Source organism: Oryzias latipes, chromosome 8 (genome assembly GCF_053564925.1).
Source record: "Oryzias latipes strain Hd-rR chromosome 8, Olatipes_Hd-rR_3.1".
In the NCBI taxonomy this organism is placed as follows: Eukaryota; Metazoa; Chordata; class Actinopteri; order Beloniformes; family Adrianichthyidae; genus Oryzias; species Oryzias latipes.
Window position 1 is genome coordinate 17,097,236 of NC_136244.1, and position 27,970 is coordinate 17,125,205.

At 39.8% G+C, this 27,970-nt stretch overlaps 2 protein-coding genes across 4 annotated transcripts; one reads left to right on the forward strand and one right to left on the reverse strand.

The window, feature by feature from the left end:
- The first annotated feature begins 487 nt into the window (after positions 1–487).
- LOC101172905 (ubiquitin specific peptidase 22) lies at positions 488–20,986 on the forward strand. 3 transcript variants are annotated; one of them, XM_011478168.4, is made up of 13 exons: positions 488–1,000; positions 9,638–9,770; positions 10,997–11,110; positions 11,193–11,294; positions 13,474–13,640; positions 14,572–14,743; positions 15,062–15,164; positions 16,231–16,389; positions 17,140–17,266; positions 17,808–17,899; positions 18,193–18,255; positions 18,822–18,971; positions 19,058–20,986. In XM_011478168.4, exons 1-13 carry the CDS (start codon positions 881–883, stop codon positions 19,098–19,100), a joined length of 1,545 nt encoding a protein of 514 aa, XP_011476470.1. In that variant the 5' UTR covers positions 488–880; the 3' UTR covers positions 19,101–20,986. The 3 variants fall into 3 exon arrangements, with proteins under 3 accessions (XP_011476470.1, XP_004071466.1, XP_020560957.1); XM_004071418.5 differs by having other exon boundaries at positions 14,572–14,731; XM_020705298.3 differs by lacking the exon at positions 488–1,000 and adding an exon at positions 1,055–1,198.
- Positions 20,987–22,743: 1,757 nt separating this feature from the next.
- Positions 22,744–26,060, reverse strand: LOC101172660 (somatostatin receptor type 2). Its single transcript, XM_020705297.2, has 3 exons — positions 25,940–26,060; positions 25,628–25,872; positions 22,744–24,506 (listed from the first exon to the last, which is right to left on the reverse strand). The coding sequence occupies exon 3, from the start codon at positions 24,475–24,477 to the stop codon at positions 23,365–23,367; it is 1,113 nt and encodes a 370-aa protein (XP_020560956.1). The 5' UTR covers positions 24,478–24,506; positions 25,628–25,872; positions 25,940–26,060; the 3' UTR covers positions 22,744–23,364.
- Between the last annotated feature and the right edge of the window lie 1,910 nt (positions 26,061–27,970).

Below are 27,970 nucleotides of genomic sequence, written 5' to 3' on the forward strand. Positions count from 1 at the left end.
TTGACCGACGGATGGATAGATAGATAGATAGATAGATAGATAGATAGATAGATAGATAGATAGATAGATAGATAGATAGATAGATAGATAGATAGATAGATAGATAGATAGATAGATAGATAGATAGATAGATAGATGTGCAAATAAATTAAACATTGGTGAATCCAAATACTTTTTCATATCAAATAATAAACAATCTGTTTAAATAGCCTTCTTTTACATCTACTTCATTATGTGGCAGTATGTTTTTTTTGCTTTTGTTTAACTTTTTATCGCTTTTTGGTAAAGTTGTGAAGATGTCCATATTTTTGTGTAGTATATTATACTGACACTAGTTTAATAGAATAAATGTATCTTAATTAAGGAAATGTCAGGTAAACATTTTCACATTGGCGTAAACTCGCGTTTCTTTAAAACGGAATACGCTGCCAAATAAACCAAACGCACCCAACGTGTCATAAAATGTACGTGGTGACGTCAGGTCTTTGTGTTGACAAATCATGGTCCACACTGGGCGGGCATTGTGAAGCTGCTCATAGAGTTAGCAGGCTAACTAGAAAAAGAAAGCTAACTTATCGTCAGAGTGTAACTGGAGCTAACGTTAAAGGAAAAGACAACTGTCCAAGTAGCAGCGAGAAGTTTCCTTTTTGAGGGCTTGGAATTATTTCGGATAATAACATTATATTGTTTATTGGTAATTGATCAAACACCGTGTTTATCAGATGCCTGTGGATCATTTTGGATACTACATCGCTTGTCCCATTTCCAAACGGAAACCATTTGTGGACAGACTATTCGTGCTAGCTAGCCTAGCTGATTGAATAATTCACGAGACTCTTCATTGTCACTCAAAAAAACCATACTGAATGTTTTGTCTGTCATGAGTCCGGCCGGTTGTTCCCATGTGAACGGTTATAAGGTGGATAACTGGAAACAAAACCTTCGAGTCATATACCAATGCTTTGTTTGGAGTGGTACTGCTGAGACCAGAAGACGCAAGGTAAAAACCATTACTGTCTCCCACTGTGTAAAACAGAAGGCAGGTCATCTTGATGAGGCACACTCATACATATTTAGCAAGCATGATGTCCCAGTACAAACAGTCACGGAAGGTGTTGAACAAAATTATGGGCTTAACGAGACTGTACTCATCTCATGCAGTAACAAGCTTTCCTGTTAGCCACGTACGTTATCACCGGTAAGTTAGCTAGTCTTCTTGCCTACTGCAGAGACCGGTTGCTTGTTTTGCTGGATTAAAACGGGATTTTACGTCACCATGTAGATGAATTTAAACTAAACTTTCTATTATGCTCGGTTGGTTTGCTGGAGGAGGACACTTGGGATTTAGGAGAGTAGTGGCCACGGGCTAACATCCCTCCAGTACCAGCTGAAACCCATTGTGTCTCCCTATTAGCTCACATATAGCGTCTCTTTATGCTTATTCTATGTGTTTTTGAATGTGTGTGCTTTTTTTTTTGTACTGCTTTGGTTACTCTCATTAGTATAAATCAGGGAAGCTCAGCTGGTTGCTTCTCTGTTGGGATCTCCCCCCACACCTGCTTGGCCCTCTGCCGTCCCACCCATTCTCCTCTCCTTTAGTCAGCCGTGTTCTGTCTAGTTGGATGTTTGCACTTAAACAAAACAACACTTTTTTTGTTTATTTGCACAACGTTTTTATCACCCGATGAGCACATCTCTTCCATTCGAAATGTAGTTGTAAGCGGTGTTTTGTCGAGTGGTGCGGATGAGTTGGCGCGTGCCGTGTCCTCCCCTCATCGCCGATGACATAATGCAGGTAGATCGGATGCATTTAGCAGACTTGTTTTCCGCTTGCTCATCCACTCACTTCACTGGGGATAAAAAAAAAACATGCAAAAAGCTGAATATTCAATGTAAACCTGTAGTAGTGGAAGGAATCAGCCCCACCACTGCGTCAGTTGAGCTACACTGCTCTGCAAGGAGGAGTGCAAGGCTTCAGATTGGCCTATGATCGGTGCAAATGAAAGCATAGCTTTTCTGTTATACTCTCATCTGGTTTGAGCTCTATCTCATGGTATGTCAGTTGATGTGTGTAGATTGATTTAGCTTTATTGATAATTTTGGCCATGCAGAGTTTGCTTGTGAAGAAAAATTACAAAAAAAAACCTCATCAGGCATTTTAATTGTTATGAATTTCAAGGGTGCTTACATTTAAGGAGCCTCACATCTTTTTGTTGAAACCCTTTCTCCCGCATAATCTAACCCGAAGAGCAGTGATGGTAATGCTCTCATCTGCTTTAACCATTTTCTTTTAAATTGCATTTCTCAGTTTTTTTCTTTCTTTCTATGTAGCTGCTAATGTACTAATAGATCCATGTAGATCTTCACTTTCCTCGTCCAAGCTTGACGATTGGCTCAAAACTCTACGGTTCGAGTGCTTCAATCTTGCTCACCACTTTTATTGCACCGGTAATCTTATTTTGGAGTTGGGAGGGGCTGTAAGCTAGCGGGACAGACCATAAACACAGGGATGATGGGAAGTCGGGGCGAGCTTCCTCTGCACCAACAGTCACGCCTACAACTCAAAGTTACATTTTCTAATCAACTTTTTGATTTTGGCTAAAAACGGCATAATTCTGATTAAAAGACCACGAGAAGACTTTAGAATATATCAAAGTATGATTGGGGAGGTTCTGCGATGCTGCGACCTAACGTTTGGCCACAAAGACGATGCAATGCAACCCTTGCAGTTAATTTTAGAAATATATGTTTAGGTTTTCTGTTGCATGAGAAGCATTAAATAGTTGCACAGCGTGCAGAATAAAAAAAACCCATCACAGCTTTGAAGAAAATTAGAAGGTTAGGTATGCTTTTGGAAACCTTACCAAACTTATTACTATTAATTTATTTTTGTATTTTTTATACTTCAGAATAAATTTGTGCATACTTGGTGAAGTCAGAGATAGTGAAGGTTGTTGGACACCGAAAAGATGCCATATTTATAAGGATGGCATATTTGTGTCGCGCCTTTCCTCCTCCATTTCTTTCAATTGGTGCACACGCACGCCCACAAGCGAGCGCATGGAGGCACGACTCATCTCAGAAAGCAGTTGATTCTGGTGCTATGAGCAGATCTCATTTGTCAGATCTGTATCCATCACATCGCAGGCCTTCTCTGTGACTCATCAGCACACATTCACAGCACTGGGCTCTTTTTCTCACAGTCTCTTCATATTGCTTGCTTGTTTCTCTTGCGCACTCACTCCCACATTCTGATTTTCTCGTTTTCCCCTATTTTCGGTTGCATTTGAAGCTCAGTTTAGGTCAAATATCTATTCTAATTTTATTAGAAAAACAGCAGTTTTATAGAAACACTACAAAACATTAGCATTAGTGAAACACTGGATCTTTTAACAAGATGTCTTCAAGAGGCAGGACATACTATGAACTTGAAGTTCAATTCAAGACCCTTCTAGTTGTTCTTTATTGACATATTTATGTTTTCTTGCCCTTATCAAAGCCTGCATTCACACAAGCCTCTTTGACCTGGTGAGGCTTTCAGTTTATCATTCACTGTCTGTGACTGACTGGAAGAGGAAACTTATATTTATACGTTGATCATGGAGTGATGTCAGTTTATTCTGTTGAGTATGCTTCCCAGTTTTACATCTATAAGGAAGCTAATGTGGTTTGATTATTTTTTTTTTTCATTTGCTTCACAAAATAGGAATTTTAAGAGGGAAAAAGTTGTAGAATGCTGTCACAAATAACCTACGCCTTAATAAACTAAACCTAACAAAAAAAAGAAAAATAGTTTAGAACATTTTTCTTGTAACTATATAGCTTAGTAAGAAATTGTATTGGTAATTTCCTATTTTTTTGTGGTGCACATGTAAAAGATGTGCATTTCGTTGCTATTAACAAATGTTTTCAGCAAAACACAAGTGTGTTCTTTACTCACCCCACATCTTTGTTACTTTTTCTGCCTGAAGGCATCATTAAAAGCTTAGATATTGATTAAAAAAATATACAAAAGTAATTATATCAGAGTTTCCCACGCCTCAGTCAACCCCATAGACCCTAGACAGAAGTATAAGCGGTGTTCTCTGTAAGTTGTTTATTATTTTGAAAACTATCTCTCATTTGGTTTGCTGCGTTGTAGCACCAGTTCAAAAAAGCATTTCAGCGTTGCCTTCCAGCCATTCTTTAGTACCACCATCTGGCTAATGACCTGTCAATCACTCATCTGAAGTTGTCCAAGCTTTAAACCAAAAAGCAATCAATCTTCTCATTGTTAAAAGACTGCACTCAAGTTGACTTGGCTTCTTTTGTTCAGAGATGGTTATTGTCATTTGAATAAAGAGATGGTTGTGGTTTTAAACCATACAAGAGTTTCAACATGTTGTACTTCACTACCAAGAAAATCTTGACCTTATTTTCTGCAATGCTCATAGATTTTCCTGATGAAAATCTTATGGACTTGGTTGCTTCAGTTGCCCCCTTTTAACTTGGACAACTAAGAATGTTGTTCTATTAGATCACTGGTGAAACCAGCAAGTCTTGAACTTTTCTTACTTCCTCTGTTAACCCATAATATTTATATCTTCACAGACTCGGAGATTATGCCAATTTTTGCCAATTTTTCTTCTTCCCTCATAATTGTGGTCAATTTTAATACTTCATCATTCCAGCACTGGATCTGTGCATTCTCAAAGCCCTGATTCTGAAGAACACCTTGTCTATAATTTATTCAGTTTCCTTTTTTATCTGAAAACCGTAAGAAGCCCTGCTCCGCCGGCTAAGGCTTATGGTTGAGCTATAATATCCTTAAAGCATCATGTGACAGTTTGAGGATAAAGTATGCACTCCAACAACGTCCAATGTCTCCCACGACTCAGATTCATCCATTTGAGGGGGGGGGGGGGGGGGGGGTGTATTCTCATTTAGAGCTCACACTCCATGTCATTGTAAACAGGGGTTGCACTGTGCTGATGAAGGACACATCCAACCGAAAAAAAAAAAGCCAAATATTATTATTGTGTAAAGATCCAGGGGATGTTACAGTGGGGGCATATTGCCGTCACCCACAGACGGTGGGGATTGGGGGCAACGTCATCCTGCCAAAGCACCGACAGGCAGCATTCCTATGGGGTCAGTCTGCAATGAGGTTTTCAGCATCATAGTTAGTAAAAAATCCACAATCAGAGCACCCAGAAGATGGGGTTTTTTTTTTTTACATACTTTCATCTGACTATTTTTCTCCAGATGACTTATGCATTTTTACTGAAACATTCTGAGTGTTCGTACGTATTCATTCTTTTCGGCATTGTTGACTTTTTTAAAGCATGAGCATTTTAATGCTGGAAACAAGCACCGAATATGGATGTGAGGCAGCACAATGAGTCACTGCTCTCTTATAGCTATGTTATCTAGTCTGTGTTGACTCTCTCCTCCCTCTTTTTTTTTTTTTTTTGCTGCAGTCTGTGCATGCTCAGCCCAACTGGACCTTTGTCCACATTGTAAACCGTTCTCCCCTCAATCACAGCCTCTCGCATCATTCACCGACTAATATAACTAAGTAAATGCATCGATTAAACGTTGTAAAGTGAGGAACGCATGGCGGTTAAAATAAATTTCAGTATAGACGGGGCTTTCATGTTTCTGTGTGCACTGCTGATGGCCACTCTCAGCTTCATGGTGGACCACGTAGCTTTAAATGTTATCGTGCTTTTAGTTTAAAGGTGCATTAGGGAGCTATTCGTTTTGCTAATGCCTCTCTGAGCATGTTCTGCAATCAATCCGCACCTTTGAACATCAGAAGGGTCGTATCCCTGCACACAAAATGCAGCCAGCTTGGCCTCAAAGCAGGCTGCCCAGATGGGAGCTGCCGTCTTCCATCTGGAACGGACGGGAACATGAGCTTGCTACCTATGCAACACTTGTTTCAGCCTCCTGAGCCGGCAGCTGATCAATAGCAAGGGTAATGGAACATTAAAGACCCTGGACTCTAAGATGCAGGACTTCTGTCACAGAGCAGTGCTAACTGTTGTGAAGGAGCTTTTCTCCTTTGTTGAGCAGTGTTAAGGCCAAGAAGAAAGAGATTGAGGGCAAGGCGTGGCTTTGACTGTTCTTGTGTTTGGCTTGGTTTTGTGGTGCATAAGAGGAACTGTGTTTTAGAGCTGCTCAGACTGATCTGGTTTAGAGAGACGAGTGCAAAATTGCAGCGTTTAGGTCAAACTTAAGTATGGTTCTAAGAAATGTCTTGCCTTTCGCAATGTTTTGGAAATGCATTTGGCTTTCCTTCAGTAAAAACTCCTTGTAATACTATTCATTTCTTTCCTGTTGCTCTTTTCTCTTTCTAACCAGGGGCAATCTTTTTCCTGAAAAGTCTAAAGCTTGCTAAAGATGTCAATCTAATCGGTTTTAAGGACTTTCTTTACTTGCATTCATTCTTTTTCAGACGCCTTCTCTTCTAGCTTTGGTGCAGCGTTTTTCTTTTTTCCTCCACACCAATTTTTCCTAATGAATTCATTTAAATAAAACCAAAGCTTATTGTTTATGATTCTAAATATATTTTCTACTGTAGTGGCATCAGATGAATGTCTGCTGAACATGCTCACCTATAACCTACAAAGCTGAATAAGAACTGTTCTGCCATGCTCCCTGCATGCTGCTTTGACGTAAGCGTGCAACATTACTTTCATCTGAAAGTAAATGTATGTACAGTCACTTAACTACTTGCCGTCTTCTGTTTCTAAATATAGCACTTCACAAATGTCAGTGTTGCACTCACACAGTCACACTAAACGAAAAATGATCAATGGTCGTATCACTTAAGTCTTCCTTTATAGATGGGCTGCTTTTATTTATTTATTTATATATATATATATATATTTTTACAAACTAATGCTGCGATTATCATAATTATGCCAGCTGGGCTTTTTAATAAAATAAAGGCTTGATTATGTTTGTAGGGCTAAAATGAATCTAACAAATGTATTCTCTATAAGCCATTTGTTCAATACGTTATTTTATTGTATTGTAATTTATAATCTAACTATTAAAAGTGCCAGATTTTTCAATTTGAATCACTAGTTTTGAAAAACTATTCTTTGCAAGCCAAAAATTGGTTTCTAAAGTGGAAAGTTGACAAATATTACACTATTAAAATTACATTGTTTTGAACTGGAAATCAAATCAGTCTAATCCTGAAATTGCGAATCAAAGTCTGGTAGTGATATGTACTCCTATACATTTCTTAATATATAGGAGAATATATATATAGCATTCTTAATATACACATGAAAATGAACACATTGGTAAACGGATGCTGGTAGCGGCTGGATGGCTCAGTTGGTTGTGTTTAGGACTGGCGCATGAGAAACAAGGGTTTGTTTCTCTAGAGGTGTGATGAGCGTGGATCCATAGGCTGCCGCCCAACCGCGTAGAGACAAAAGTCTGGGTCCCCCTGTTCGGGTCCCCAGCCCGGATAAAGTACATGGTTGTGTCAGGAAGTAAAAAATCTCTGCCAAAACCACCTGTGCCAATCAGTGGAAGCTGATTTGCTGGGGCAACCCTTGAAGCGATATGCTGAAACACTGGTAAACGGATGCTGGCTTTAGCGCTGTCAGGGAGGAGGCCAACCTTGAGGAAGACTTTAGAGGAGGTTAATGGAAGGAGTGTAGGAAGACCTGAGGGTATTTGGTGTGGGTAAGGAAGTTGCAGAGGAGTGGGTGGGACAGAGCCACAGGAGATGTAAATGAGAAGTTTATGGACTTTTGCTCTATAAATTGTTTAGAAACGCTTTGGGTGGTTGCTTGATAAGAAAACGCATTGTCAAATGATGACATTTTTGTGTTTTAGACCAATACGAACTCTTTGAAGTAACTTGACACGATCAATTGTTTTAGACAACTTGGCAATAATTAAATAGAATAAAATGACATTATTCAAACGTTGAAATGTATTAGTTTTTCTAATGTGATTAGTTGCAGTACTGAGTATCATCTTTGGTAGTGTTTTTGGCTGCTTTTGTACATTATTTGTTATATTGAAGTACATCCTAATGACACTTTGCTACATTGAGTTGCTTCATTCATTATTGCTATACTTAACTTTGAGATTTTGTGCTTTAGTAGATTTTTTGTATTCAACGTTGTCGTTCAGTGTTGCCGTATGTACTAATCTGAATGGTTGAAGTAATAATGATATGAACCAATACTGTGAGGGAAAAATGAGCCAGAGGGCTTTGCCCCTAAAGCCGGTTTTTGTTTATGATCAAGAAGCGACTGAATCAGGTTTTTCATGTCAGATTTGGACATGATAATAAACTTCAGTGTTTGTTGAAAGAGAAGGTGCAGCACATAGACAAAGCCAAGACCAACGTTTTCATGGACTGCTTTTTGAAATCTGAACCGTCATCTTTAGACGCACAATTTTTTTTGTTCTCTTAATAATAGAACAACCAATCTTTTATGTAAAGATTCATTAGAAAATCGAATCCAAAATATCAGTCATTGATATTATAGGTTGTTACTATGGAGAGGCCTTTTCAAAAGCCAGTGAACGTGTTCAAAATGCTTGTGTGGTGTACAGTGGGGCTTTTCCATGTTGGTTTTGATGAGATCAAGGGAGGAGGAAGTAAAGCACAGTGGAGCTGGCTCCTTTTTTTTAAACATTTTTTTCATGCCCGGTTACTCGGCTGTTTGATGGTTTTCCTATTATGCGTTTGTATTGCTCCACAAAGATTTTAACAAAAAAAAAAAGCTTTAGATGCGGCCTTCTGAATGCATTTGTTTCTCATAGTTTGTCTATAAGCTTGTTTATGAAGTCAGTTGAATTGCTCATGCTTCACACTTCCTCTTTTACAGTTTTTCCCACTAAAGAGGCGTTATCATGTCGATCTCCTGTTGTTTTTCATTGCAACTCATGGTGTCCAAAATCCGGGTTACCTTTTTTTTTTTTTTTTTAAAGAAAAGCTAGTGACTTACAAGATACCATACAATTTTTAAATTGCATGGTTGTGCTCTTGCATTCTCGCCTTGTCATATCGCATCATTTGTCGTTTGTCTGATGCTCAGCGTTCAGCCTCCTAGGATGGAGGCGGATTTCAGCCAGTAGATCTCAGATTTTTTAGCTTTCTCTCAAAATCATTCTTATTGAAAATCCCACTCTGATTTGCTTTTTTGCAGTTTTGCTTTTTCGTGCCGAGTATTCCAATGTTCGGCTTCTCGCCGCACTCATCTTAGCGTTTGTATTAAAGCCACTCATGCACTGATACTGCAGATAATGTGTTCGCCTCAGACAGGTTTTACTTGCCTCCTCCCAAATGCCAGCAAAGCATTACGTAAATCCCATCATCAGAAGGAAAGATTCTCAGTAAAAATGTGTTGCTTCACTACTGCATTATAATTTCTCAGCAGCATTTTCCATTTCCTTTTATATGCGGTTAATCTGAGTGTTTTCATGAGAAATTCTTATGCATCTAAGAGGGAAGATAGAACTCTGTGTTTGGCTTGCAGAGAATTGTACTCTTAATGCTTGCCACTCAACATCAAGGCTCTGTCCGTTCCTTATTTGCTCTCAATTTCTTTCCCCCTTTGTCCTCCCCCAACCCCTGTCCTCCCCTGGGTCTTTCTTTCCCTTTTTTTTTTAACAGGCCAAGTCGTGTATCTGTCACATGTGTGGTGCCCACCTGAATCGACTACACTCTTGTCTCTACTGCGTCTTTTTTGGCTGTTTTACGAAGAAACATATCCACGAGCACGCAAAAAACAAGAGACACAATCTTGGTAAGAAACCACTTCAGGAATGAATATGTTATATGAATTTTGATTTTGTTTTGCAGGAGAGTGTAACTTGTAATCAAGAATCTATTTTAAATTATATAGTACAGTTAACAACAAATATGTCGTGTCCCCTATCCTCTGTTGAGTTTGTTTTTAATTGTTTTTTGTTCTCTCGGGTGAAAGAAATCTTCTCCAAATGAATTTAACTAAAATGTAATTTTCATCCGGCTTCACCTGTGAGAAGCTGGGATTCCAACTCCACATTCCCATTCCAGCGGGAAATCCAAAAGCAGTCAAATGTCAGAGTCTTTTAGTTAAAGTCTTCTTCATACAGCAGCAAGGGATGTAGAGCTTATTAACCCACTGCTATCGGGAAGCCTCGCTCCGCTTTACATGCTAATTAGGCTTAATAAGACTTTGATAGTCGAGGGTTTACATGGGGACAACCAAAGACATGAATACAATAGTGTGGCTTGTTGGCTTAGATGGATTTAATAGGTTTTATTTGAATAGATACATACATGTATATGTCCTAATAGGCTATTCTGACATTGGCACGCTGCTCTTCTCTACCTTTAAACAAATGAATCCAAACTCCCCTGTTGGCTGCACTATGAAACATCAGGTTCCTTTTTTCTTTAGGCAGCTTCAAGTTTTCACTTTTTCATCAGTGTTTCATTGTAGTTTTTCCCACACGCGTCCATTTTCTTTGACCTTCATCCAAGCAAAGCAGCACATCTTTAGCTCATTGCGGCCAAAGGATTCAGCTTACTGCAACATTGGTTTACGTCTTAGCTTTCTTTGCCCCGGCGACCCACTTCTACTTCTGTTTTTACACCGCCAAAATATTTATGACTTTCCCCACAAATTGATTCTGTGTTGAGTGTTTAGCATGATGCTGAAGCTTGCTCTCTTAGTGCGGGTAGCGCCTAAAACAGAATGAAACATCCAGTTAAACTAAAAATAGGTTGTCACGGCAACAGAATGGAGCCGTTGTAGCTGGAGACTTTGAAAACGGAAGACTGGAACAGTTGTTGGTGGGATTTTAAAGGTGGGAGAGGGGAAGAAATGCACACATAGCAACAGTGCCTCTGTCATATCCGTCATTATAGCTCAGTCTATTTAAAAGGAAGAAAATGCATTGTAGAAATAAAAAATACATGTTTACCTTGAGCTAGAGGCCACTAAACCCAAGGTGAACTACTGTTTCATTATTTTTCTCCTTGCAGCAATAGACCTACTATACGGTGGAATATATTGTTTTGTATGTCAAGACTACATATATGACAAAGAAATGGAGCAGATTGCCAAAGAGGAACAGAGGAAAGCTTGGAAATTACAAGGTAAAAGATTCCTCTGCACATAGAAATGAAGGCGACTTGAAAACCGTGTTTGAGCTCAATGTATTTTGTTTTGTATTAACAGGCATTGGGGAGAAATACACTACATGGGAGCCGACCAAGAGGGAGCTAGAATTATTACGGCACAATCCAAAGCGAAGGAAAATCACTACAAACTGTACCATAGGTGGGCATCAAAGCGCACTATTCAGACTGTACAATTTAATCAGCAAGGCCTTTCACTTTTTGACCGTTGTGTGTGTCCCCTGCATGCACATTGTACAAGTGTACTTGGGGTCAGTTGTGCATTTAAGTGTAATACCCAAGGTCAAATGTACTGGGCAGCCCTGCAGGCAGTTCAGAGCGCTCCAGAACACAGTGTTCTCCTAGAGATAAGTGCACAACTGTGATTTCTTTTTTTTTTCTTATTTTTTTTATGGATCAAAGACGAGTCTTTTTTTCTGCTTATCTATTGCTTTACTTTCTCTGATCTTTAACATGTGACGATTGTGTCCCCAATCTGGGTACCCTTTCAGTTTGTCAGACAGCTTGACTGGTTGAGTTCACTGGCAGTAGATTGTGTTTTGCCACCAGGAGCTGTGTAATGCTTTTACGCTCTCACTGAGCCCTGTCTTCCAGTACCAAGCCTTTGCTCATTTGGATCACACCCAGGACCTGGCTGAGTTTCACCTGTTCATCTGGACATTAGTACAGACATTTAAATGAATCCATTTGCAGCTTTTAGCTCTTTTCCAGGAGACCCACAGGCTCTTTGGCAAGCCCAGCCAAACACACAATTGATCGTTTTCCAGAGATGCGTTTAAAAGAATTAGAAAGTATTCAGACTTTTCTTTGTTTTAAATGAAATGGTTTTTAAAATGTAAAGGGATTATATATAGATTAAGGGTGTGTCCGAATTCCTTCTCTACACACTACTTAGTGCACTGTATAGTGCGTTTGCCATTTTGTAGAGCTGTCCAAATCTACAATTCCAAAATCCAGTAACCTTGAAATTTCCCCAAAGTCTTTGTGAAAAACCAGTGTGCGTTGATGCTCACTAAATTGGCGAATATAGACCACAATGCATAGTGTTTGAAGGATTTTTCATGTCAAAACATTGAATTTTTTAGAAGCATCCAAGTTTTTATATTTAGAACAAAGTGGATTCATAAACAGTCTTTTTAAAATGCTCTTCTTTAGATTTTTACTTTGGGAAATTGGCTACACCATACTTGTCATTTAAAAGAAAAAAGGAACCAAATAAAGGAGTGAGCATGGTGTCCCGATTGCTTTTAAAATCCAGGGCAATAGATAGTCCCACACTTCATTGTTTTTTTTTTGTAGTTGGGGATTAGGGAGGGAATTTGGACATCGCCTAAAAATCTACGTTCTGCTCAGATCCCAGCATCTTTGAGATTTGTGTGAAGGATTCTAGAAAACCTCTACTCTATTGAATTATTTTATTGCTGGTTTTGCATTTATTTCCAGTGTTATGAAAAAAGTCCAGGCTCTGAATACATTATAATTTTGATTGTAGCAGTAGTGCAACACCATGTTGTTTCTACTAAACAAGCAGAAAGTGGTTATGATGAAAAGACAACAAGTCAGCTGACATCTGGAGTAGTCTTCATCACACAGAACAAAAGTAAAATAGATTTATTTATTTGTTTCTTTGTTTACCTACGTACCTACCTACCAGTTGGCCAGACAGCACCAAGGTCCTGAGACTCTAGACTAGGGCCATAACCTAAACTATTTTTCTGAATTTACTGTACGGATGTAAAATCGATATGTTTATCTTTTCAAACAAAATGCCCAAAGCAAGTGTGTTGGATGTTAAAGAAAGGGGATTCTACATGATTTTATACATGCAAACATTGTCTCATTAAGTCAGTAACTGTTAGTTAACTGCAGCTCTAAGTGGAATTCATAGCAGCTACCAGTGTGTTCTTCTTTCTAATGTATGCTAAAGGCTGGAATGGCTGAATCTTCTAACAATGCTTTTGACATGTCAGAAATGACAAATGAATTGCATGACTTCAGATTATTCCATCTTGGCTTTTCATTTAAAAATCTTCTCTGCTGGCATTATTGCATGCTGATTTCCCCGGATTTGTCTGTTCTTGCTCTAATTTGAATGCTAAATGAAAGGTTTGTTTGGGTATCTACCTGCTTGCTCTCTCCTACTCTCACTATTTGTAGTAGTTGCTTAAAAGATGAACATCAGCAATGATACTTTCTCCAAAAGAAACACTGGTATGGTTCTTACTGTTGATTGAAACAAATAATTGTATCTGGAATAGAATCTGTACCTGGTCAACGTAGGATTGTTCTGATACTATTCCTCGTTGTTTTTTGTCCTGCAGGTCTACGAGGGCTAATAAATCTGGGCAACACTTGTTTCATGAACTGTATTGTTCAGGCTCTAACACACACGCCACTGCTGCGGGACTTCTTTCTCTCTGACAGACACAAGTGCGAAATGCAATCAAACTCTTGTTTGGTGTGTGAGATGTCTCAGCTCTTTCAGGAGGTATGATGCTCACCTCAAGTGCTCACTTGTTTTTTAAGCCCCAGAAAGAGTAAAAAAAAAAACAATCATTCCTCTGTAGCTGCAATGTTTAGCTGTTCTTTTTTTTAAATGCATGCGATACAGAATATAACCCGGTAATGGGAGTCTAAACCACATGGAAGGATGATTCACTGTTCTGCTCTTTCTACTCCAACGCTGGAGATGAGCTTCAAAATGACAGCTCAGTGTAAAATCTGGAAACAAGCAAACAAATGCAGGACATTTCTGCTTCAGGTGATCAGTCATTGTAAATTTAGTTCATAAGAGGAAAAAACGAATATCCTCAGTTGGTCTTAAAAGAAAAACACATTTCCATTCAAGCAACCATACACATATATATATATTTTTTACATTTTATAATCTTTTTTTTTATGGGTTTTCTGTCATTTTCATGTACAAAGGTCAGCCTACACTGCTAAAGGATGGGCATGCTTGTAATAGCTGTCAGTACATCTGCAATAGCTGTATACAATCAAACCAGATGGACACATCTAGGGTTTGAAAGACAGGAACCCAATCTTTAATCAGTAGTTCACGTAGACTTCTTCCCTGTACTGCAGCTCAGCTTTGCTAACGTTCCCGCCCACATCGTGTCACCCTGACATAAACTGTCACTTTCTTCGATTCTCATGGCAACCTTTTGCTGCAATTAGCAGATGGATTGCTTGCCTCAAGGCCTCCCCTATTCCATGTCTGTGTTGCATTAGCTCACTGTGGCATTATTGTCATTGCATCCAGTTCTGTTAACTGAAGAGCTGGATTTGATATCTTTCTGGCTCCCCCTTCTATTATTGGTGAACAAATAACTATAGGTCAAAGTAAGCTAGCAATGCTGATGTTATAACACAAAAATAATATTTAAAGTGATAACCGTCTGTTCATTCTTGTTCAGTTCTACTCGGGCCACCGTTCACCTCACATTCCCTTCCGGCTGCTGCATCTGGTGTGGACTCACGCACGCCACCTCGCAGGCTACGAGCAGCAAGATGCCCACGAGTTCCTCATCGCGGCATTAGACGTCCTACACAGACACTGCAAAGGAGACACCATCAGTAAGATCTCATGTACATCAAATCGCTTCTCATACCTTGCGCAACTTGAAGCGCTTTAACATTTAAAACAAAAACAACAAAACAGACAATCCTACCATAAAAACCAAACTCACTCTTCCCACTCCTCTGCGTTAACACTTACGTCACATGACCCACACACACATACTGAAATGTTTATGTTTGCTAAGGAACTAGCTAGCTCCTGACGGCGATCAGGCGTGTAAAAAGGAGTCATCTAGCACAAAATCCAAGACCGACATGGTCACACATCCGCAGACCTGAAGAGAGACTGATTTGTTTGTATCTTTTTTTTTTTTTCTTCCCCCCCAGATGACAATGGAAAAAAGGCCAACAATCCAAATCACTGTAACTGCATCATTGACCAAATCTTCACTGGGGGCCTGCAATCAGACGTCACTTGTCAAGTTTGCCAGTAAGTGTTGGGTTTGCGTGAGAAGAGCGCAACATCACATCCAATTTCTCCTCCCCATTCATCCTAAAGGAGCCTCACAAACGCCTTCTAGATTTTCTTACATTAATTATTCATCCATCCGCATGTGTCTGTTGTCCTCCTGCGCTTGCCTCGCACCAGCGAGGCTGATCAATGTGGATGCTGCCCATCCCTCCCTTTGCGTTGTGTGAATGGCTCGTGTCCTCTTCACTGCTCTTATTCAAAGGCCCGATCCCTGCAGAGCTGCTTTAATGGAGGTTGTCTAGACAGCAGCACGATTCAAGTGTTGTCTGTCTGCCCCCTAGAGCTGTCCTGTCGCATTAACACATTCACGCTGCACTGAACTGCAAAGTACCTCGCCCAGAGTAGCAGCCAAGCTGGGCCCGGCTTAGAGCAATCTTACCTGTACCGACAGTAGAAGGGTGTTACTGGTGTAGATTTATGCGGCAAATACAATCCTTTAATTTTCCTGAAAGGCCTTGTTGACTACAGATAAGTGGGTACCAACAGAAGCTATGAGGTTGTTGAACAGCGGAGCTCAATAGTCGCACACAGTGACTTCCACATCACCATAAATGCAGACCAGTTTGACTTGCTGGCCTCTGGGTTTTACAGAATCATGACTCATTCAATCGATAATGACAATGTGAAGCAGCTCCTCCTGGTGCAGAGAACATGATCGTTTGTTCTCTCTGCATTCTCCACCGAAAGCATCCCTTCTGTAATGTTGTCACTCATTGTCATCAAGCTGTAAGAATACATATTCATTTTTATAAAGCCAATTGTCCCTGATGTAATCCTTTATGGAATTGCACATTGGTATGCAAAAGTGCTCCAATTATGCACGTGCACACTTCCCACCGCTCAGCAAGCTGGAAGAAAAACACGATCAGAGTCTGTTGTGGCCGTTTGTGTTGCTGCAGATGTCATCAGCCTTTCATCATGACCTGTAATCAGTGATACACACAGCATTAATTAAACATAAACGACTAATCTCTCTCTTTGCCTCCCCTTTTCACTTTCCCCCCCCCCCTTTTCATTTCCTAAGTGGGGTTTCTACAACAATAGATCCATTTTGGGACATCAGTCTGGATTTGCCGGGATCATCAACACCTTTCTGGCCCCTTAGCCCTGGAGGGGACAGCGGCACGGTAAATGGGGAGGGCCACCTGTCAGGATCCACCACCCTCACAGACTGTCTGCGCAGGTACAGCGGATCTCTCTAATGTTTTCATCTGCTTTTTTATTTTATTTTGTTTTCAGCATTAAGCGCTAGACACCAGTGTTGTTTGCAGGGAGCCCGATCATATTCCATGATAAACCTTCGACTGTTCTTTCAAGCCATTTCAGTGAAAGGGAAACAAATTGAATTTGTGGGTTTGTTTGGTGTAATCTCACACACAACAAGCTGCTTCAACCTTATCTTCTCCGATAACCACGCTGACGGAGCAGGTGCGACCTCTCAAATCTCCTCCACTGCCTCCTCTTCTGCCATTTCTATTTCACTTCTCCTAATTTTATTTGATTCCCCCTCTCTCCACCTCATTCCAATTTTCCCTGTTCTCTCTGGCTCCACTTCTCACATTTGTCTTCCCCAATCTTTTTTTTATTTATTTATTTTTTTTTTACAACTGCAGCTCAACACACCCCACTTGCTGCAGCAAGTCTCTTAAAGGTACAGAGCAGGCTGCTGCTGTTGCCACGGTGATTAAGGCTACTGCGATAAAAGCCGGGATTTAGGATGCTAAGCTAAAATTGACTTAAAACCTGTAGGTTGTCTTTATTATACAAGTCCCCATATGTTTTCAGATTATCTTCACATGGGATTTAACATTGACATTTGGGATTACACAGGTGTTAAAAATGGCAGTGAACACCACTCATCCTCTGCTTTTTCCAGTTTGCTGCCATTCAGTTTCTAAACGCTTGTTTTCTATTTAACTCTCCTGCTTTCCAGATTCACAAGACCTGAGCATCTCGGAAGCAGTGCCAAAATCAAATGCGGTGGTTGCCATAGCTACCAGGAGTCTACCAAACAGTTAACGATGAAGAAGCTCCCCATCGTAGCATGTTTCCATCTTAAAGTGAGTCACTTGCCATCAATTAAGATTTTACTTTTCACTCTGTTTTAAAATAAACAGTCATGTGGCTCAAGATTTATCGACTTTTTAATGTTTTTTTTATTTATTTTTTTAGTTTTTATCCGTCATGCTTTAGCCGATGCTGCATCGACTTTGCTGTGAGCTACTCTGAATGTGCCAGGAGGCGTTATTGACTGGCTTTAGTTGTTGGATTGCGTTTGACTGTGATGTTTTTATGTACTGTCCCAGGACTCCTATGATTTTAATGACTCATACAGCCCTGCACTGTCTATATTTTATTCATCATATAGTACAGAGATGAATCATATATTTATGATATTCATAGGGAAAGCTGAAATACAGCAGTTTTGCAAGAATTCAATATGTTTTTGTCATTAAAATATAATCTGGGGTAAGAAATACTTTTCCCCCCCCATCTCTAGCTCTTCCTCCTAATGTATTTTTCTCTCATTTTTAATGTATGTTTTACTCCCATCCCCCCACCCATCTCTTCTTCTATCCCCTTTTCTTTGGCGCTCTTCAGCGGTTTGAGCACTCGGCTAAACTGCGGAGGAAGATTACGACATACGTTTCCTTCCCGCTAGAGTTGGACATGACGCCATTCATGGCATCCAGGTGAGACTCCACAGAACCCAAATCCTCTGATTTCCCCTTCTGATTCACTGCTGCACTCACTCTTTACAAAGAATGCTTTAGTACAAATGCTAATTACATAAAAATATATGAATGTAAGTTCCTCATGAAAAATGAATGCATCTCTATGCAGAATGGCAGCTTCATTCTTTTTGAGTAGAAAGGCTATTGCTTTCAGAATGGAGTGGCATCACACTCAGTGGTGTTCTTCTGCCACCTAGTGGAGCTCTGAGTCATTGCATGGCGTTAAACCCTCAACTGTTTGTGTTTCACAGTAAAGAGAGCAGAATGAATGGACAGTATCAACAAACGGTGGAGGTATTAAACAACGACAACAAGTGAGTACTTGTAGATAAAACAAAAAATGATGTTTAGACTGATTTAATGTTAGATTTTTATCATCGTAACATTTGGATTTAAAACATTTCAGTTGAAAAATCATCTGTACACATGAAAAGAGGTTTTGCATCTGTAAACAAAAAGAAATGTCCAATATGTGCTTTTGCAAAACCATTTTGGGATAAAAAATAGAACACTTAAAATGTTTTTCACACTAAAAGAACACTTTATTTTGTATTCTCATCCTCATAAAAACACCTAAACAAATGTTGTTTTTTTCTAGAAATACTCTTTAAACACAGATTTAAAAACTGTAAAGACAGAAAACATATTTGCTCCTTTTTTTTTTCTTTTTCACACCCATAAATTTATGAAGCCATAAATCTAAATGTAACTCAAAATGAATGGTAGCTTTTAACGTATGAAAATGAAAAGTAATAGATGCTTGTTTTTTTTGTTTTTTTTTCCTCATACACACATATTGACAAAATAAAAGTTTTCATACCTGTAGTGAAATTAAAACAAGCTTTTAAACATTGAAAAATATATATTTTTTTTATTTTAGGTATTCCTTGTTTGCTGTTGTCAACCACCAAGGGACATTAGAGAGTGGCCACTACACCAGCTTTATCCGTCAGCACAAAGACCAGTGGTTCAAATGTGACGATGCCATCATCACCAAGGCCAGCATTAAGGATGTACTTGATAGCGAAGGGTGAGCGATGAACCACGACAAAAAACAAAGCCACAGAAAACCGTTTATTGTTGAATCTGACCTGGGCTTTTCTCTCCTCCTTTCAGGTATCTCTTATTCTATCATAAACATTTTCTGGAGTATGAGTAAACTTTGTGACCAAAAATCACGAAGAGCCACTGCTTCTAGTGTGGCGGGAGGGGTGGGGGGGTGGTGGTGGTGGAGGAACTGTTGGGGGCAGGATGAGATGTAAACACACAAACCTACCTGAGACCTTTCTGCTCCTCCAGCTGTGGAGGACAAGCACGAAAAATATGTGTAAAATCATGCAACCTTTAAAAAGGATAAAAACAACAAAAAAAAAAGGTAAGCAAGCACTGAGTTACTTCTTGGCACCTACTTGACAAAAGCGAATGAGGAAAGGTGGGAAGATTGTTGCGTCTTAAGTTGGCCAGAGGGAAAAGGCCCTCGCTTTCCCTTCCTGCTGCAGGAAGCGTCTAAGTTGGGCACATATGGATTTTCCCTGCAGTTTTCCTCCCCCTCCCACCTTCCGTTTTCCACACACCCTTCAACTCTCTCTCTCCCATGGTGCTCTCATTTCAGCTGACCAAGCATTTACCTGAGTCATGACGGAGGATGGAGCAGTGTCATATGCATATAGAACTGATTGCAAAAAAATATATGTGTATAACTCGGTGTGTAATGAACTTTGCAAGAACGTCTCTGCAGGTATCCGTGCGATACTTGTCTTTTGTGAATTAGTTCGGAAATACTGTACGAGTCGAAGTATACGGCTATTTTTTAAGAGCAATGGAACCATGGGAGAGCTCAGAGACGCTGCACCCGCCAGTGCTACCATGGAAACTAAACACATTTGGACCGGAGTGTGTTCATGTTCATTTATTTACAGTTTTTTTAAGTCTGGCTGGGGGGAGGAAATATATTTTTTTTGCAACTCATTGAATTTTTATATTTTGTTTACTCTTCTTTTTCAGTGTATTTTTTTTGTTTTGTTTTGTTTCCAGTACCGCCGTATGTTTCTAGTTGTCCTGGTACTCAATGTTTTTGGACTTTTCATTCTCGTGGAATCGTTGCTATAATGATGATAAATTGGCTCTCCTTTACTGTTTCTTGAGAATATTATGTTGATGAGAAGACTTGAGAATATAAACTCCAGATCATGTCCTGTATGTGAGGATCACGTGTTCTACGCCCTTAACGAACACTTGACATTCTCCATAACGCACAAAAAAGATGACGATTTAAATACAAACTGCATGCGACTGGGCTCTCATGATCTAATGTGAAAAAAAAAATGCCTGCCTTAATGATTGAAGGCTTCCCATTGTAATTTTTTGTTTTATAGTTTGTAAAATTGAAAAGCGAATATGTGAAATGTATTGAGAGTAAAACACTTTGCACACATATGGGCACTCTGTGACCACAGCCCAGCTCTGAATCCATCAGTGTTCTCCATGGCAACCGTGGCTGGTGTAGATCGGTGTGGTCTGCAGTACAGTAAACCTGCTACTTAACTCAATCAGTATGCTGTCACATCTGACTTTATATAATGCAAATACATGTCAGGGTCTTGTGGTCACTTATCGTGTTTGTATGAAAAATACAGAATTAAAGATATCCCCTCAGATTAAGAAAAAGAAATAAAAAATGCGAGGGCTTTAACCTTTGACACAGTAATGCAGATTATACACACACATGTATATATATATATATATACATATATATACATATGTGCACATATTATTAAAACAAAAACACAACCCCTGTTTGTTTAGCTGCTCTCTGATGAAAATTAAACATGCATATCTTTTGATCTTCTGCTGTGAAGCCGCCACTAGAGGGCAGTAGTGGTTTACTGACAAGTGAAACCAGACAAAATGTAAAATTATGGTTTTAATGGATTGTGGAGCAGTTAAGGCCACCCAAGGACATTCAGGGAAAAATAACTGAAACAAAAACGGAAGAGGAAAGCTTCATTATCTGTTTCAGTGATTAAACTCAGAACTAAACTGGAATGTGTTTGTGGTGTAGTGTCTTTTTTCTGTTCCCACCAATTGTCTGTTCAAACCAGGAGTGAGATTTGAAGAGCACTATTGCACATCTGAGCCAAGACAGTGAAACGTATTTACAGTTGTTCACTTAATGCATTAACTGCCAAGGTGTTGTCAAGGTAAAATAAAAAACATTAAAAATAACAAAAAATGTCAAGAGCTGATTATAAATTGAAAGACCAAAAATACAGCTGGAAGTTTAACCAAACTGTTTAGTGTCTTTTCTTTGAAGGTATTTGTAATTCTGGCGACACCCTGTGGCCACATTTCGAATTACAATCTTTTTTTTCCAGTTCTTCATATTTCCTAGCATTATTATAGGTTCTAATGCCTTGTTTATATGTATTTAGATAAGCATTATTTGTTTATATTACAATTTTTTAGAAAACTATGTAAAGTGGAAAAAATAAACTTTACAGATATGTAAATATCCCAACTTTGATTAAAAGGTTTTAAATTACTAAAACAGCTGAGAATGTCATCATGTCTTTTTTTTTTAAGACAAAAAAAATTAACATCCGTGTTAAAGAATTTATTCAGATTAACGTGTGTGCACAAACTTTCCTAATCAAGCTTGCTGGAATGTAAACAAAGCAGAGGCGGCACAAACAACTTCATATTCATCTTCATACAGAAACATTTAATAAAAAAAAACACTAGAACAAAATCCTCTGAAAAACAATTACCTAAAATAAATAAAGTCTACATTATATTAATAAGCGTTACAAAAAGTAGGCTTTATACACAAAACTAAGCAATACATTGTGTCATATATGCTTCTAAAATATCTTCTTTCCACAGTCTTACATTTTGAACCACTAATTACCACAATGTAGACAATATTATGATTTACTTTTAGTCCTGTGGTACAACTGAAATAATTTCTTCTACAGATGAATACATTTCTGTGTAATTGTTACTGTTGCTATAGAAATGCAGGACACCAGAGGCACACCATCTTTCAGCTTCACTAAAGTGTACCGTAGAGATTGAATGCAAAGTAAGGTTAAGTATGGAGTTCAAGTTAGATGCTTATACTGGTACAAATGCATATTTACATTGCATTTCTGCAGCTGAATGCTTGTTGGGACTCATGCTCGCAGGGTTTTTAAACGTCTTTCAGTAGCCTTGATGTAGAAGCCTGTTCAAGTAGAGTAAATAAACTGCACAGATTGTAATCTAACTATAGCAACAGAAAGGTTGTCAAGGATGAAGCGCGGACTCTTTGGCCAAGCGGCTCTACATTGATATGGGAACACTGAAACCTGCTATTGGAGAAGTGTTCTAGCCCTTCACAAATTAACATTGTCATCTAGTGTCAGAGAGCATGACAGGCTATGGATTACAAGAAAGTTGTGACGCGGCAGTTCAGGCCCTTTAAAATTCAAAGAAAGCACACAAACGACAGCAACTCATGTATCACCCAGCTTTTCACAAATCCGTAAATCTGTGCTCCTTTGCTGGCCGTGACCCAACTCAATGGAAATTGTGCTCAGAGATGAGGTGGCTTCTTACAGATGGGCAGGCGGGAAAGGAGGAGGGGAAGAATTAATCATTGATGAAACATTATTTGGACAGGTTTCATGCTCTGATATAACATGGCCACGGAAAACATGGTGCCACAATGGATCCATGCTGAATAATTCAGTGTAACACAATCCGCCATTTTTTTTTCTCAAAGGAAAAGGTTCCTGAAAACAACTGCAAAAAATGACAGCAGCTGAAGAACTCCACGCTCTTTTATTTCCAAACGTAAAAGACATCATTCTGTTTAACACTGCAGGACGTTCAGGCTGGTTTAGGAGATTTTAGCAGCTTTACGTTGTGCGTGGATGTTGGGTTCGGCTGTGACACAAGACTATGAATGTAGTCACTTCCTGCACATTGATACTTTTTTCTTTTTAATATTTATACCACAAAAAAAAACAGTTCACATATGTAGAAAACATTTAATGAATTAAGAATATTTACAGACGAATGACCTTTCAGGAAATGGCAAGCTGTAGTGAAATAACACTACTCGGTTCTGTTTGGGCTTTTCTGACCGTGCAGACACATGAACACCGGAACCACCTCTCTGCTGTAAACTAACGACATAATCCTGGGTCTCCAGGGAAAAGCCCTATTGCCCCGGGGACAAGCTGCAAGAGTGTGGTATCTGTTACTGTGACTCATCGCTCTGAGGACTGGGAGGTGTCAACAAATTCCACCTGCAGTTCACCGACACTATTTCCTTGGTTTTGTTACAAAAGTTTTTCCATCGGGGCCACCAAACTTCTACTAGTGCTTTGACGTGTCCATAGAGTCTGTTTGGCACCTGAAAACAAAGTCCTAACGTCTTTTTAGATGCTTGTCTGCAGGTCTCCATTTAGCAGGGTGCTTTGGGTCTCTGTGGGGTCATTCATCAGGCGAGGTTTGTCCTGCTTGCTGTCGCTGCGCTCCACCTCGTCCAGCCCTCCAACCTTTTTAAGACACAGCACATTCTGGAAACTCTTTTTAAAGTTCTCCGACAGGAAGGCGTAAAGGATGGGGTTTGCGCAGCTGTTGGCGTATCCGAGAACCACGACAAAGGCGAAGGTGCTTCTGAGGAAGGGAGTGGTGCTGATGGTGCCCGTCACCGAGGTCACATTGAAGACGTAGAACGGCAGCCAGCAGAAGACAAACACCGCCACCACGATGGACACCATCCTGGTTACCTTCCTCTCGGAGCGCTTCCTCATGGAGGAGCCCACGCGGATGCCTGAAGACTTCACCTTGATGATGATAAACAGGTAGCAAAGGCAGATGACCATGAGGGGCAGGAAGAAGCCCAGGATGAAGGTGTAGAACATAAACGCAGTGTAGTAAGCCTCTTGAGGCTCAGGCCACACAATGGTGCAAAAGCAGCTGTCGTGCTTCATAATTATGCCACTGTAGATAACAATTGGCAGATTAACCAGCAGCGACACTCCCCACACTGCCACATTGATAGTCTTAGCCACACGAGGCTTCCGCCACTTTGTGGACCTAATGGGATGCACCACAGCTAGGTAGCGGTCGATACTCATTACCATCAGGCAGAAAATAGAAGTAAATTGGTTCAGGGAATCAACAGTCATCACAATCCTGCAGAGAACGGGCCCGAACGGCCAGTGGACCAGTGCCAGCTGGAGGGCGATGAAGGGCAAGCCCAGCATGAAGAGCACATCTGCCACTGCCAGATTGAGAATGTAGATGTTGGTGACCGTCTTCATCTTGGCGTAGCGCAGGATCACGTAGATGACGAGGGCGTTGCCACAGAGACCCACAGCGCAAACCAGGAAGTACAAGCAGGTGATGACCACCGTGCTGGTTCTGGAGAAGCTGTCGTCCGTGTGGTTCCGACTCTGCGAAGAATCGTTGCCCTGCACGAGGCTGTCGTACATGACATGCTCTGAGCAGTTTGGAGAACATGACGGAAAAGCCCAGGACTCCATGACGCTTGACTCAGATTAAGGCATCCCACCTGCACACAAAGAAGATATGTCAAAATGCAGTTCCACCAGATATTTATGTTTCCCATGGGGCCGAAAATTGAGATTTACAGTCTTCATTTTGATCAGATATTGCACTTAATCCCCTCGTCTTCCTGAGTCAACTTGTTGACAAATGCTGAGTTGACCTTGCTGACCTGAATGTTATGAGATTGTGCAACAAAGCATGCGTGAGTGACATGTAATGCAATATTGAGCAATCCGCTTCTTCAGATGTCACAGAATGTTTACTTTTTTAAGTCATGCATCAGGACAGCAGGTCCTGGAGGGAATTCATTGATTTTCCACCTTGATCATCTTTCTTCAAAGCAGGTCTGACTGATAGCAAATCTAAGGGGAGAAGAAAATTAAAGCAGACCTCATGGTGCGCCTGTCTGCTTTAGCCAAGAGCTAACAAGGGGAACGGCTCCAAATGGAAAAAAGCACCCAAATATCAGCCGTGGTAGATATTGTGTAATTCGTTCACTTCATTAGTGACTGGGCATTGACATAAATCAATTTCAGCACTGCCAAAAGCCTTGCTCCAGTCAGGCTGAAGCGATTCTGTGTCAATAACCATTATAGGAATACAACAGGGATCTAATGGGAGAGCAGAAAAAAAAACCCAAAACACTAAATTCTTTTACTCTATTCTGTTGACATAAGCATTAAGTGTGGTCACGCATCAATGAAAAAAAACAAAAAGAAGTGTGATGACCATGAGGAGGAAAATGCTACTTTTTATTCTCATTATGTCTCTCAGAGCCCGCGTGTTTTCATTTTCATGACATTTTTCACTCAACTGAAGTTGGAGCATTTTTTTCCCCCTCCACTTTTCAAGACCTAATTTCTGCACCTGCATCCTCGAAATATTTAAATAAATTACTCCCGGTAATTTTGCAATCTGCTTGACACGAAGGAGGTCTTGTCAATCATTACTGTTGTTGGGGAATTGAGCATACAGGCGCTTTGCGCGCAACCGAACATGCACTTGTGGAAATATTTCTGAATTTGATCCAAAGAGAGTCTTACAGATGAAAAAAAAGAAAATAAATAAACGCAATAATGACATATATATTGGCGCAATAAAGAGATTAATGAAATGTCCTCTTACCTGTAACTGGTTTTATGCGTCGCCTCAGTCTTAATAGATCAAAAATATTTCTGCGTTCTTGCCAGACTGAGCTTCATCTTCCCGCATTCCCCCAAGTTTGCTTTATCCGTTTCGAGTTGGAAAGCATCTCATCCCAGTAGTGTGGAGTTTTCTTCTGGACAACGTGTTGCGCCAAAAGGCAGAGAAGGACCGCAAAGCTCCGATGCGCTCCTGTCGTGGTGCGCGCAGGCAGGGACTGCCTCCTGCTAGAGAGCGCGGATATGTTTAAAGGACGCACACGAACAGAGCCGAGGAGGTGCTGATGAGGCTCACCTCTGAACGAGGACAGGCGCTGTCTCGTTTGATGATGGCCACGCGTCGGTGTGGCAGAGACTGACCATTCGAAGGCACCTCCGTCTTCTAACGCGCGATGAACACCAACTCTTACTGGAATGAGGGGAACATTGGAGATGAAAGGCAGATGTCCAACAGACGGATGTCCAACAGTGACCAAAAATGTGAAACATCAAACTCCAAACAACAGACTCTTCAAACTTAGGCAGTTAAAAACAACTTATTGCAAATAATGACTAAACATCTATCCTCAGAGTTCTCCATTGGATCACATGCAGGATGACATGTTAACTTATGACCTTTGGATCACATGCAGGATGACATGTTAACTTATGACCTTTGGAGGGAAAAATATCAGGATTTGAGGAGAAATGTCTAAAATGCAAAGAAGGAGAAGCACAACATTCTATGTCCCCACTATTTTAAAGTAAAATAGTCTTCAAACTCTAATTAGACTGACTTTATTTAAGTTTAACGCTAAGTGCAGTCTATGCTTTCTAAAATGTTTTGGAGTTAATGGCTGTCAACATGCCACACAGGTTTTTTGAAACCCAAAATGTTTTTGAAAGTCTTCTGAGGTTATTTGAGTCATCTGAAGAGTGAAAAAAATATGTCCCATTAGCTTTACCCCTTTTGGCAGAATCTGAGCAGAAACTCAAGCATGCAGATTCAGATCTCATCTGGCTGCTGCTGCCTCCTGTCACTTCAATGCACTCCAGTGACCCAACAGAGTTAGAATCCGTGTGTACCCGGCCCATCAAACGCCTTCCGTGTGTTTTACACTGATGCAATGTTTTTAGATCAGGAGGCGTTTCAACTGCTTTTCTTTTTTCCCTATTCTTTCTTTCTGGTACGAGTTGTTCCTTATTTCATCTGACTAACTCCAACCTTGCGTTAATTGGTTCCATGATTATCAGGAGAAAATGTTACTTTAGAAGGCGCCAAACTGAAAATCCAAGCTTTGTCAATTGAAACAAAAGAGGGAGTGACTTTTCCTTTCAAAGGAATGCGAAGAAGATCAATGAAAGTGCTTAGAAAGCATCATTAACCACTAGTTGGTTCAGTTCAACAGAGAGATCAGAGGTAGAATTCTCCTGGGTGGGATTTTGTTTTTACCTCTAACTGTTCTATTAACATGCCTCCGTCTCAAAACATTAGTGGTACATTAACTGTGAAGTGGCTTTAGAAAGATGTGTGAAACCAACTGATTTTGTTTAATTAAGCTTACAGGATCTGCATAATAGTCATTCTGAGCAGCCTTACTTTAGCAGATGATGGGGTGTTTAACATAAATCGACTTAATTAATGAATCGGTTTCTATTCCTACAATCCAAATAGATCGATCTGACTGAGGCAAATTGTTTGTCAAATCGACCTTTAGCATTATAAAATGAGATAAATCAATTATTAAGATAGTGGAAAAAAACATTTGGATTGAAGTACGGTAGTTTTTTTTTTACTATAACATGAAAATGTGTGGTAAAATGTTCTGATTATGTTCCCTTTGGATTATTTTGATGTGGAAAAACAGTAGGCTGAACTTTATGAAACTAAGGTGTGAATGGATTTGACATCAAATCTTGTTTACTTGTTTGTACCCGTAATTTACACTTGATTATCTTGCAAAAAAAACAAATTTCACCTGCATCTGTAGTATCCAGGTATTTATTTCTTAGTCATACTGATTGAAATTTTGGTCAAAGATGTTCTGGATTAATTTTAGGTCAGAGAATCGAATCGGATCATTCAAAACGAATCAAAATAGACAAATAATTGATTTGAATCGATTCGTTAAAATGAATCCTCACACCCCTTGTGGATGATGAAGCCTAGATTTAATTTTTCTCAGCAACTATTTGAGCCAATATATAAATAAGTTTATGCACAGTATGTTCCAAAAGGCTCAACCAGTCCAATGTGTTAACATAGACATAATGTTTGCTTTGGTTCACTGGCTGAGTGCCATATCCAGAATAAAACACTAAATGATTTCAACTAACATGCAAAGCT

Bases quoted from the DNA above. Each gene is read 5' to 3' on its own strand.
- LOC101172905 (XM_011478168.4), top strand. From the start codon at position 881: ATGAGTCCGGCCGGTTGTTCCCATGTGAACGGTTATAAGGTGGATAAC. The intron at 11,295-13,473 runs GTGGGCATCAAA...TTTGTCCTGCAG, and splicing joins CACTACAAACTGTACCATAG to GTCTACGAGGGCTAATAAAT. The intron at 17,900-18,192 runs GTGAGACTCCAC...TGTGTTTCACAG, and splicing joins ACGCCATTCATGGCATCCAG to TAAAGAGAGCAGAATGAATG.
- LOC101172660 (XM_020705297.2), bottom strand. From the start codon at position 24,477: ATGGAGTCCTGGGCTTTTCCGTCATGTTCTCCAAACTGCTCAGAGCAT.